Here is a 13,437-nt window from a genome sequence, read left to right as displayed (position 1 = left end):
GCCCTCTCTCCTGGGCAGGTGATACACAATGCAAATGAGGGTCGTGCTAAAAGGATTACCCATCCCTAGCACCCCCTTGGCCCAGGAGAGGTGGCTGTCAGCAGGTTGGGAAAACAGACGGTGGATGTACAGAAAAGCAGTATTTTCTGCTTTTCTGTACACTTTTTTGGGCCGCTCAGAAATTAGTAAGGGGTTTACCACGTCGAAAATGCACGTCCAACCCCCCCAAACTAATAGCGCGCATCACATGCAAATACATGTTGATGAGGCTATTAGTCATTTGCCCTGGATACTGAAAAAAATGTGCAGCTACTCCGCACATTTTAAGCTCAGATTTCTGAGCTTAAAATATGCATTTTTTTTGGTATCCCGGGTGAATGACTAATAGCCTCATCAACATATATTTGCATGTGATGAGCGCTATTAGTTTGGGGGGGGGGGGTTGGACATGCATGTTCAACGCGGTAAACCCCTTACTGTATAAGGGGTAGTGGACGCTCATCGAAAACGCACGTCCAACAGCGGGTTAAGCAGTGCGCTCAGCTGAGCACACTTTACAGTATCGGCCTAAAAGTATTTGGAATGCAGCTAACTGGGAGGCATGTGATACACATCTGAATTAAGGCCTTTGGTGATTTATAATTACTGAAAGATTTTCTGTAGATGGAAGTAAATTAAAAGTCTTGTTTCAAATGAGCTTTTAAATGACCAAAACTGTTGATTTGAACAATACTTCCTCTGTCACAATCCCAGACACAAGGTGCATCTGAGGCAATGTTATACTCTTAAATGCTAGTTCTCTAATCCTATACTGAAAATTGAACTTTTTTTGCAACTGCTCTTTTCTGACCTTTCTCCTTGCAGACACTGTAAAGCAAAATCTTTGGTGGGATTGGTCGATATGATCAATGTCGTCTCTTGGTAGTTTCTTGAAGCTGAAGATTGACTAGAGGAATTTAAGTCAATTCTGAATTCACTTAGACTGTAAAGGTTCATTCAGTATTTACGCTGATATTCTTTTATTTAGCCTTTTCAGTTTAAAAGGAATTACTATAGCGTTTGGGAAACAGAACTGTAGCAGTAAACGCGAGAAAATATTGCATTGACTTTTTCAGGTCAGTACAGGTAGCAAGTGGTATTTAAAAATATTTTGCTTCTTGCAAAAACTGTCTTCAGGACATAGACATCTACCGAAATCTTGATTAATCTTCTACCCCCACAACCTTCTAGGAGAGCATCATTTTTCCTCCATGAGATTACTATTCTGTTTTCATGAAGATCATATGTATAGAATAATTTTTCTAGTGCATAAAGACATGAAGTGTTAACTTGTGACTGGGGTCATACACATCAGTTGCAGTCCATAAATCCATCAAGAAAAAGCACCAGAGAAACTTAGTAAGGTGATTTGTTATGTAAAAATGAGTAGTTTGGACAGTCTGTGACCCAACATGCTGTTATGTATCCTAAATGCCAAGGCAATGATAAGTTAAGCTTCACACAAGATTAATAATTACTATCTTCTCATGCAGAGCAAATGCATCTTACTAGGGAAGATAGAAAACCAGAATGGCATACGCCATTTGTAACACAAGTATATGCCAAATTCCCAAACAGAAGAGGTAAACTATTGGTCAGGTTTTGCCAAAAATTCTCAAGACTAACTTATTGATGATATCTTTGAATGTCTTTTGTACATTATATTTTTACCCCTAATCCATAAACCTGTACAGGGATCTCACAATCAGGTTTTTAGAATATCCACAATGAATGTGCATGAGATGAATTTGGCTTTGGGGTCAAGGGGACAGGATTAGGAAGCTCTGCCCTAATCAGCACCAGTATGACACAGATGCACACAGCAATGTTTAACGCTAATGCTTGTGTGGGGGGGTCCCCTCAAATTTATCATCCTGTTTGAAGGAGAGAGAGCAATTCATTGTAGCATATGTATTAGTCTGGGGACGATGGAGGGGCAAGATGGCTGGGAAGGAAATAATTAATGGTTTGGAGTTTTAACAGTTAAAGCAGGTGAATAGTTAATGTGTTACATTTGTTTAATCTGTTGCAATAACATATTCAGCTCACACAGAAAATGAATAAGCTCATTTCCTTTGGTAATTCTTAGATAAATCTACCCTAATAAACATTAGCAAACAAGATAATGAAATTTTGTGCCGCAATTGCCAAGTTGTTCAAATAGACTCATTATTTAGTGTACAGTGAAATAATAAAGAGAGCATGCTATGAAGAGAATCTCCAAGCTAATTTAGTTACTGGGTCATTTTTTCTTTAAGAAATATTTATTCATCCCATATTATTTTACACGCACTTGAAAGGATGACCAGACTTTGATTTTTAGTGTCTCCTGTTGATTTTAGCTATGACAGTGATGGATGGTGCCCTCCACTGCCAATTCAGACATATTTGCACCAGGGTATGGAGGATGAGCTTGAGGAAGATGATGACAGAGTCCCTACACCTCCAGTTAGAGGGGTGGCCTCCTCTCCTGCTGTCTCATTTGGGCAACAGTCCACTGCAACACTCACGCCATCCCCAAGGGAAGAGATACAGCCCATGCTTCAATCCCATCTCGATGAATTAACTCGGGCCTACCAATTTGATGTAGCAAAGCAAACCTGGTAAGAAATAGAGCTGGGAAAATGCAATTTAGATTAAAAAAATAAATCATAGAATTCTTCTTCTCTGTCAGTCTATTGTTTTCATGGTTTTGCTAGTGATTTCATGGAAATCACCAAAAAAAATCTTTAGTATTATAAAAGCTGCTGTACATGAATGATTTTTTAATATATTTATTTAAAAATTCTTATATTCTGCCATGTTTACAAAATGTTCAATGTGGACATGCAATACCAAAGTTATTGGTTTCCCTTAAAACCATCACAGTGGATATTCTTCTGAAAAGTTATGAGAGCAGAGAAGGGAAACGAGCTTATAGAACAGATCCTCTGCCAAAGTCTCATGGCTAGCAATCATAATAAGTTTTAGACATGAATAGCTAGATGAAGTTTTTGCCATAGTCATGCTATTTATTTCCTTCTGTAACGGCCTGCAGGCATCCTGATCCTCGCTCCTTTTCCAGTGAGTTTGTGGGCAATTTTCAAAACTCTGCAGGAAAATCCAGGGCTGCTGGGAATAACAGGGACAAAGAACCCATGGGAACTTTACCTCCCCATCCTCATCCCGCCATGGCCCCAACCCTTTTTTCCACAGTGCAATGAAAACAATGTGTGTACTTTTGGCAGCTGATGGCAGGGCAGTTTTACCCAAGCAAATTCCTTTGAAAGTTGTCCTTCACATCAGTGCTGCACATTGGTTTGTCTAAACATATGTGTTCTGTAACTTAAATATTATCTTCCATGTAGGCACATTCAAGGTAATACACAGCCTCCCCAAGCACCAGTTCCACCACTGGGCTATGTATCAGGAACCTTTATTTCGGATTTGGAAATGGACATTCCAGATGATGATGAGGATGACATTGAAGAGGAAGCTTTAGAAATTACTAGGCCACTAAGAGGTCTAGAGCACACTCCAGGCTCCAGCATGGACAATCTAGACAGTTCTGTAACGGGTAAGTGAACAAAAGCAACAGGGATGTCAACTTGATATATGGAGTCAAACCATTTCAGAGATCAAATAGAGTATTTTGTAATAAAATGCATTCCACTCAACTTCCATAACATTTAAATGTATTAATATTAAACACAAAGTAAAAGGATTTGAAACTACTATTTTTGCTGCAAAGTAGGAAAATTCTATGAATTTAAAGAAGATTTAAGACATGAAAAGAAACTCAATTATAACCTGCCTTTCATTAAAAAAAAAAAAGTCCACTGTACTGTGAAAGCAAAGTGTGTTATTTTACATAGAAATGATATATTTTGTACATTGGGAGCCATGTACAATGGTGAGTATTATCTCAAAATATTTTTTACATAGTTAGTACATGGAAAGCATTCTGTGATTAAACTATAGAAGGAGAAGACCAGTTTTCAGAGCAGTCTTGAACACGGCTCAGCACCAAGATGACTTTCTGCAGTTGCAGGAAGCCTGGGCATGCTGGATTTAATAAGAGCCTTTTCACTCTTGCCTTATTTAGTTATGTGGGATAATTTATTTACATTTGTTTATCGCCCATCTAGGACTTTGGCTGATGTACAACTAGTCATTCAATGCAATTCAAACATCAAAAAACATGCATATTCTGAATATACAATACCTTATATAATGTCATACTTTCATGCCATAAAATTCACAAAATAAAAGCTCTCGGAAATAAAAATGCTTTTAAAAGCTTACAAAATTGAAAATAGTTATCTTCTAATCTGCGCTCTTCTGGAAAGGTGTTACATGAAATTGGGGCAGTGAAAGCAAATGTTCCCTTTTCTTGTTAAAATGAAGGAATGAAAAGCGGACCATCCTCTCCTGATCGCAAACTTCCTCATTTAGTATATTTCTTAATCTTATCAATTAAACATTATGGACCTAAAATAATTTCTTTGCCGACTTTTATTTTGTATAAAAACTTAAAATTTTGTATCCATGACTTGAGGTTTGATATATCAAAGAGGAAAAATATTATCCCATAGAGGATGACATGATCTCTTGCAAATTAATTCTCAGATTCAGCTTAAAGCATGTGAAGGAGAATAAGACTGATATGTAACCCAGGCTGGTGGGGGATCTTTACCTCAAACTGGAAAGATGTAATAAACTGAAGCTATGCTCAACGTATTCTTGATATAGCAGATCATTCACGTGCATAGTCCACAGCTCATTCCAAACATTTTGTGTGTGTTCTACCATTGATTATTATAGGTAGAGCAAAATCCAGGCTGACAGTGTTCATGCTGATAGATTAAGCACCCCACCATCCTATTTCAGGTTGACTGTGTGTACTTTATGCATCCTACAGCCTGCAAATCCTTATCTGTGTGCAGCAGCTCAGGAAAACACATCACAGTTCCCAGTGATGGAAGGGGAAAAAATGTGACAGTGATGAAACATCAGTACCTATAATTTCTCTCCCTATCCCTGGCTGAATTAAACAGTGAGATGCTCTGTCCTACTTGTCTGGTTTCCCTCACCCTGGGGCAAGGCTGCTTGCCAAGCTAATTAAGATTTAAGAACCTCAGCTATACCACTGTGATGCGGAGTCCTGATCCAAATGAAGGCTACAGAGTTAAACTTTAAATATCTTGACTGCAGTAGCTAGGCTTATTAATGCGCCGGCTCTGTATATTAAGCCACTTGCCTGAATTCCAAACATTATTCCCCCCAGGCAGTAATTCTGCATATTTTCACATATCTTACTAATAGTTCTGAAGCTTCTCCATTAGGAATGCAGTACGGGTTTACTGCAGCTATAATATAGAAGTGAATGGAATCAAATTATTTTGGGTGGTGTTTTTAATGTGCATTGGTTATATCAAATCAGATAAAACTGTAAATCGGGTTAAAAAAAAGTCATAATCAGGTTGTTCTTCCAGATATGGATGCAGTGATGTTATAAAGGCACAAACTGTATATAGTATTCTAGCCCAACAATACTGAATAACGTATGCCCATTTGGGTACCATGAGTTAAAAAAGGGAAAGTTTCATACTAACCACAAGTGATTTTTACTTGTGGGCTGTTTGCCAGTCCTTAAAGCGAAAGAGGTTGTGTACATTCACTTTGAAACTTGCCATGGGCGCAAATTCTACCTGCCTTTTCTGTGGTAGAATTTTCCTGGAACATTTAGCACACAGAGTTGAAAATGCCCATCTATGCGCAATACTTTTCCTCCCAACCCGAAAATGAGCCTGGAAATGCCTCCTCTCGATGTGGCTATAGATGCATCCATTGTGGAAGAAAGTATGGACTTCTAGCAGGTAGCTGATTAGCAGAAGTGCAATGCTTTGAAGCATTCCTCCCCCCTCATGTTTTTACCCCATCTTTTATCTGCTAGAACAATCTCAGCATGCTGTATGTATATTGACAGCATTCCAAGAAGCCTCTGCATTGCTCGGTAATTTGAAAATAGCACGTCCACTATTTGGTACTATACTAACAGTGGCCTAAAGATCGAAAAGCATTTGGCTAAAGTAGTTATTTGGATTCTTTAAAGGCTTTACTAAGGTGTTCAGTATGAACCAAGCCTTTATTTCCTACCTTGTTCACAAAAAGTGAATGCCTCCATAAATCCATCCTTTTTACCCTCTCTTCTAGAAACTCTTAATAGTTTTATGTCCAGCACTGTGAACTGTCTTGTCATCCAATTAGTGACATGCATAAATGGATAAATAACATTCCCAGTTTTCAAACCTACTATCTAATAAAACTAGATAACAACATAATAAGTTGCCATACTGGGTCAGGCCAAGGGTCCATCAAACCCAGCATCCTGACTGGGTTTGATGGACCAATCCAGGCCATAAGTGGCCTGGATTGGGCCAAACAGTGGCCAATCCAGGCCATAAGAACCTGGCAAGTACCCAAACATTAAATAAATCCAATGCTACTAATGCCAGTAATAGCAGTGGGTATTCCCCAAGTCAACTTCATTAATAGCAGTTTATGGACTTCTCCTCCAAGAACTTATCCAAACTTTTTTTAAATGCAGCTACTCTAACTGGCTTAACCATATCCTCTGGTAATGAATTCCAGAGCTTAATGATGCATTGAGTGAAAGTATTTTCTCTGATTTGTTTGCTAACGACAATGATTTCCCCTAGTCCTTGTATTATCTGAAAGAGTAAATAACTGATTCACATTCTAGTTCTTTCATGATTTTATAGACCTCTATCATAACCCCATCAGCCGTCTCTTCTCCAAACTGAACAGCCCTAACCTCTTTAGCTTTTCTTCATAAGGGAGAGGTTCCATACCCTTTATCATTTTGGTTGCCCTTCTCTGTACCTTCTCCAATGTAAATATATTTTTTTGAGATGCTGCAACCAGAAATGTACACAGTACTCAAGGTACAGTCTCACCATGGAGCAATATGGAGATATTATGATATTCTCCATTTTATTAACCATTCCCTTCCTAATAATTCCTAACATTCTGTTTGCTTTTTTGACTGCTGCAGCACACTGAGCTGATGTTTTCAATGTATTATCCACTATGATGCCTAGATCTTTATCGTGGGTGCCAAGTCCTAATACATAATCTAACATCATGTACCTACAGCAAGGGTTATTTTTCCCTATATGCATCACCTTGCCATTGTCTACATTAAATTTCTTCTGCCATTGGGATGCCCAATCCTCCAGTCCCGCAAGGTCTGCCTGCAATTTATCACAATCCGCCTGTGATTTAACTACTCTGAATAATTTTGTGTCTGAAAATTTGATCACCTCACTCACCATTCCCCTTTCCAGTTCATTTATAAAGCACTAGTCCCATTACATATCCCTGAGGTGCTACACTTTATAACATTCTCCACTGAGAATTTAATCCTATTTTTTATCTAATTTGCAGTCCATAAAAGTACATTGCCTCCTATCCCATGGCTTTTTAATTTTCTTAGGACTGTAATGATGGTCTGGTTATGGGATGACCCCGCAACCAGCCCATTCACTCCAGACTCTGCAGACCTCTTCTGACATTGCCTGGACTGCGGGACACCCGGAATGCTGAGAGCCTGCCATGTGGCCGAGAAGCCACCATTTTGCCGATCTAAGTGCTGTCCCTCCTTACGCATGTGTGCTCCAGCTAAAAAAAAACTCTGCATCAGGAACTAGAGCCATAGTGCCTCCTGATGACATCGCTGTGGCTGGCAATTTAAATCCCAACTGCGCTGTCCACCGGCACCTCAGCAACAGGTCCCCTACCTTGCAGTGCATGTTTCTTCTCCCGGCGTTCTACCTTGCTCTGTGTATCCTACCTTGTTCCCATCTTGCCCCATTGCCTGTCTCCTTGTTCCCCAGCCCCGTTTCTCTCTCCACCTGTGTCTGGTTCCAGTACCTTGTCCTTCTCTGTTTATCTCTGTGTGACTGCCTCTACTGACCTTTACCTTGGACATAAACCAGTCTCTTGCCTGTCACCTGCCACTGACATTTGCTATGGACCTGGATCACTTGCCTACTGCCTGCCACTGGCCCTTACTATGGAATTCTACTATGCCCTACTCGCTGCCTGCCCTGACTCTTGGCCTGAACCTGGTAACTTTCTAATTGTTGCCTGTCATGCCCTTGGGAGGCTCTGGACTTCTCTTCCTAACCACACTTTGGGACACTTGTCTGCCGGCCCCTGCAACCCAAAGCTTAACCTGTGAGGAAAGGGGCTGGTATAGGTGAAGGTCCACCTCAGTTTCAATCCAAGATGGTGTCTGCCAGTTGTCGGCTTGAGTCTAGTGGGTTCGCCTACTAGGCTGAGACAACCACACCACAAGGGCTCACATTGCAACAGGTAATTTGTCAAATGCCTTCTGAAAATCTAAATACACTAAATCTACTGGCTCACCTTTATCCACATGTTTTTTAAACCCCTTCAAAACAAAATATATAGCAGATTTGTGAGGCTCAACTTCCATTGGATAAATCCATGCTGGCTGTGTCCTATTAAACCATGTCTGTCTGTTCCTTGATTTTGTTCTTTAGAATAATTTTCATAATTTTTCCCAGCTCTGAATTCAGACTAACCAGTCTATAGTTTCCCAGATCACCTCTGGAGTCCTTTTTAAATATCGGGGTTACATTGCTGCTCTCCAGTCTTCAGGTGCAATGGACAATTTTAATGATAGGTTACAAATTTTTACTAATAGGTTTGAAATTTCACTTTTTAGTTCCTTTAAAACCCTGGGATGTATACCATCTGGTCCAGGTGATTTGTTACTCTTCAGTTTCTCAATCTGCCCTACTACATCTTCCAGGTTCACCATGATTTGGTTTAGTTCCTCTGAATCATCACCCTTGAAAACTATCAGGAATGGGTATCTCCCAACATCCTCATTAGTAAACAGTTAATTTAGTCTTTCCACAATGACCTTATCTTCCGTAAGTGCCCCTTTAACTCCTCGATCATCTAACAGTCCAACTGACTCACTCACAGGCTTCCTGCTTCATATATTTTTAAAAGTTTTTATTATGTTTTTGCCAGCTTCTTTTCAAATTCTTTCTTAGCCTGCCTTATCAATGTTATATTTAACTTGCCAATGCTTATATTTGCTATCTTTTTCAGATGTATCCTTCCAATTTTTAAAGGAAGTTCTTTTGCCTAAAATAGCCTCTTTCACCTCACCTTTTAATCATGCTGGCAGTCATTTGGCCTTCTTTCCTTTATAATCAGGCCAATATAGTACAGTGCGCTCCGGTGGAGCGCACCATTAACCCGCGATTGGACGCGCGTTTTCGACACGCTAGCTCTACCCCTTATTCAGTAAGGGGTAATAGCACGTCGAAAACGCGCGTCCAACCCCCCCCCCCCCCCGAACCTAATTGTGCCTGCAACATGCAAATGCATGTTGATGGCCCTGTTAGGTATTCCCGTGCGATACAGTAAGTAAAATGTGCAGCCAAGCCACACATTTTACTTTAAGAAATTAGCGCCTACCCAAAGGTAGGCGCTAATTTCTGCTGGCGCTGGGGAAGTGCACAGAAAAGCAGTAAAAACTGCTTTTCTGTGCACCCTCCGACTTAATATCATGGTGATATTTTTCGGAGGCCCCAAAAGTAAAAAAAAAAAAAAAAAATTAAAATGGGCCCGCGGCTTGCAGGTTGAAAACCGGATGCTCAATTTTGCCGACGTCCAGTTTCCGAACCCGTGGCTGTCAGCGGGCTCGAGAACCAATGCCGGCAAAATTGAGCGTCAGCTGTCAAACCCACTGACAGCCGCCGCTCCTGTCCGATAAGAGGCGCTAGGGACGCGCTAGTGTCCCTAGCGCTTCTTTTTACCGCCGGCCCTAATTTAAATAAATTATTTTACTGTATCGCACGCACAGGAGAGTGTCCTGTGCGCGCGCCGGGAGAGCAGGCGCTCTCCTGCTCTCCCGCGATTTTTACTGTATCGGCCCAAATGTGGGGAATACATCTGGACTGGGCTTTTAGAATGGTATTTTTAAATAATGTCCGTGCCTGTTGTACATTCTTAACTTTTGCAGTTGCATCTTTGTTTGTTTCTTTCTAACTATTTTCTTCATTTGATCAAAGTCTCCCTTTTCAAAGTTTGGTGCTAGAGCTATAGAACTACTTATTGTCCCACTTCCAGTCATTAAGTCAAATTTGATCATGTTATGATTATTATTGCTGAGTAGCCCCACCACGTTACCTCTCCCACCAGATACTGCATTCCACTAAGAATTAGATCTACAATGGCTTCTCCTCTCATCAGTTCCTGAATAGAGATGGGCATGCGTTTATTATGAATTAGGCAATTTCACATGGTAGGAGCACAAGATGGTGCCAGCCATCCATTGCTCCTACCATGTGACAGGGGCTGACCAATGGCATCGGTAGCCCATGTGACATCGTAAGGGCAAGGCTATCTGCACCATTTTGAGTCATAGCAGGCCCAACAGCATGGAGGAAGAGATCACTCATGGGACCCCGCTGGACCACCAGGGACTTTTAGTAAGTCTTGGGGAGGGATCGGGAAGGTGGGGAGTATAGGAAAGTAAAATTTAAGGGTTGGAGTGTTTTTTTCTTCCCGATTTGCAGTTTTTTTTTCCTGATTCGTGTTTTTTTTTAAATTTGTTTTTCTGGTTTCGGGTTCGGGTTCCAGTTTTGGTTTTGGCACAAAAACGATCCATGGGTTTTCCCACGAAGCGCCCGAACCGAAACCCGAGCCAGAAAAACGAAGCTCATCTCTATTCCTGAACAAATTGCTCCATGAAGCAGTCATTTATTTCATCCAGAAGGTTTACTACCCTTGTATGTCCTGATGTTAAATTTACCCAGTCAATATTGGGGTAATTGAAGTCTCCCATTATTATTGCACTGCCAAATTTGTTAGCTTCCATAATTTAATCGTCTGTCTGATCATTTTAGCCAGGTGGTTAGTAGTATAACCCCATTACTATACTCTACCCCAGCACATACATGGGATTTCTATCCATAAAGACTCTACTGTGCAGAATCTTTATCCTATTGAATTCTATACCATCCCGAACAAAAAGTGCCCCCCCCCCCCAACCACCAAGTTGATCCACCTTATCAGTGTGATATAATTTTTACCTTGGTATAACACTGGTTATCCTTCCATCAGGTCTCTGAGATGCCAATTATGGCTACCTCCTTCATTCAGTGCTATACACTAACTCTCCCATCTTGGACTTTTTTGTTTGTATGAGCATCCTGCTTATAGTTGAGAGGGATAATTTGTAATATTTTACCTCAGGTGATTCTTTGCTTATGGACTATTTTTGCTTTTATTGCAATCTCTCTTTTGGAATGCCCTAGCATTTTCTTTCAAAGATTCCTGCCTCAGAACCATACACTGCTCAGCGACTGTTGTCTGTCCCTCTTGTTCTAATTTAAAGCTGCTCTATCTCCTTTATAAAGGTTAGTGCCATATTTGGATTCTGACTACATACACTATGAGCTTTACCCAAGGGACTTCTGCCTGCACACCAACAGAACTGTACCTTGGGAGTTTATTCAATGTAAACACCCCCCCCCCCCCACCCCCCACCCCCCCCCCCCCCCCCCCCACAATTGCTGGGATTATACCTGGGGGCTTGAACCCAGGAGCTTATTTCCCACACAAATACTCACATGCACACTCTGACTCAGTACATTGCATTTTCAGGTCTTTATTTACGCAATAAAAAGATGGAACAATTAAAATCAGGAAATACTAAAGAGAATAGCTATATATTGTATACACACACATCTACTAGGGGGCTGTGCCCCTGCTTGCTTCATTCGCCACCTCTGACAGTGGGCTGTTTGTTTTGGACTCCATGCTTGTGCCTAGCTGGAAAATGTATGCTGGGTAGGACAAGTGACTTTCATGAAAGGAAGGGCGGGAAGAGAGCTATATAATTCTCCACCCTACTTCTCCTTCCCCCCCCCCCCCCGGTCCCCTTTGACTGAGTGTGCATAGAAATTAAGGAAACCCCCAAAAGGTGATAACTGCAAGGCAGTGTCAAAAAGTAGTTTTATGACTCTATCAACTGGATGTCTACATTATTGGTGTCTTGTACTTGTTCTGGTGGGAGTGGAGGAAATGGGGTAGGAGTCTGTGGGGTGGGGGGGGGGGAATGTACAGTGGAAAGGTGTAGACTTGCAGAGGGTGTGTGAAGGTGTGGGGGGGGTGCATGTATGTGGTGGCGTAGGGTTATAAGTGTTGTTGGATTAGTGTGGGGGAGTGTGGTATGTGGGCAATTTTTCCATTTGCAATCTCCACATTCTTTCCTTGTTCCTCTGCTTCCCACCTGTCTGAAAATGGTGTGTATGTGTTATTATGAGTGGTGGATATGTAACTGGTATTTGGAGGCAAGTGAAGAGTGTGACTAAGTGATTTGGCCATGGAGGGAAAGGAATACAACCCACAACACCCCATTTTCCTCCCACCCTCCCCTGTGCGAATGTGTGTGGATGCATGTGCACTGTCTTCCCCTTCCCCACTGCACTCCCCAATTCTCCCCCTTCTCCCTCATGTTGTGGAAAGGTGAGAGGGAGGGTGTGTGTGTTGATGGATGGACTCGTTCCCCCTTGCAATCTCCACAGACTCCCCCTACCCCCTGTGTGTTTGTTTTGAGGCTGTGAGTAGTAATTGAGATGGACTGGGTTTGTGTGCATGTCTGGGGGGTGAATGAGCTTGGTGGGCATTTGCGCACTTTCCCCCTTACAACTTTCCCCCACCACCCCTATCTTCTTCCTAGGTATGTGTAGGGGTTGGTGTAGGTGACTGGTGTGTGTCGGCAGAATAACAGAAGATGTGTGTAAGTGTGTGGGGATGAGATGTTTGAAGGTTGGTGGAGCACAGGTCTTAAGTGTGGGGGGGATATGAGTGCTTGTGTGTGTGTGGGAATATGTGTTTGGGAGTGTGGGGGGAGCGTGGTGTTTCAGGAACATGTGTAGTGTATAGGGAATGTAAGAGTGTAGGGGGATGGTGGTGGATCTATTTATGAGTATGAGGGGGGTGTATGCATGGGGGACAGTGGAGGTGGTCATGGAGAGGATGTGCACTAAACCACCGATCTGTCCCCTCCCCTCCTTTCACTCCCTTTCCTCTAAACGAGCCAAATACGCTCCCCTCCCTCCTTCTCTTCCTCCTACACTCGCCTCCCTCCCCTTCTACCCTCTCCTCTCTTCTCCCCACTACCCTACCTCCCCTCTAATTTTATCTCTCCCGACTTCCCTCCCATCTTCCCCTTCCCTCCTCCTCTCCTCAAGCTCCCCTCTCCTCCCTCCTCTCCCCTTCCTCTACTACCTCTGCTTTCTTCCCCCCTTCTCTCCTCTCCCTTGCCCTCATCTCCGCCACCTT

The 13,437-nt window shown here is 42.0% G+C and overlaps 1 protein-coding gene across 14 annotated transcripts in view; it reads left to right on the top strand.

The window, feature by feature from the left end:
- ROBO2 (roundabout guidance receptor 2) overlaps window positions 1–13,437 on the top strand; it is a 1,949,228-nt gene that overhangs the window by 1,911,468 nt on the left and 24,323 nt on the right. For all 14 annotated transcript variants that reach the window (XM_029577976.1, XM_029577972.1, XM_029577965.1 and 11 more), the window contains 2 exons: window positions 2,382–2,642; window positions 3,387–3,595. In XM_029577976.1, coding sequence (XP_029433836.1) covers window positions 2,382–2,642; window positions 3,387–3,595 — 470 coding nt within the window. The remainder of the gene's footprint in view (window positions 1–2,381; window positions 2,643–3,386; window positions 3,596–13,437) is intronic.

This window comes from Rhinatrema bivittatum, chromosome 15 (genome assembly GCF_901001135.1).
Source record: "Rhinatrema bivittatum chromosome 15, aRhiBiv1.1, whole genome shotgun sequence".
Lineage (NCBI taxonomy): Eukaryota > Metazoa > Chordata > Amphibia > Gymnophiona > Rhinatrematidae > Rhinatrema > Rhinatrema bivittatum.
This window is presented reverse-complemented; position numbering and strand designations above follow the sequence as displayed.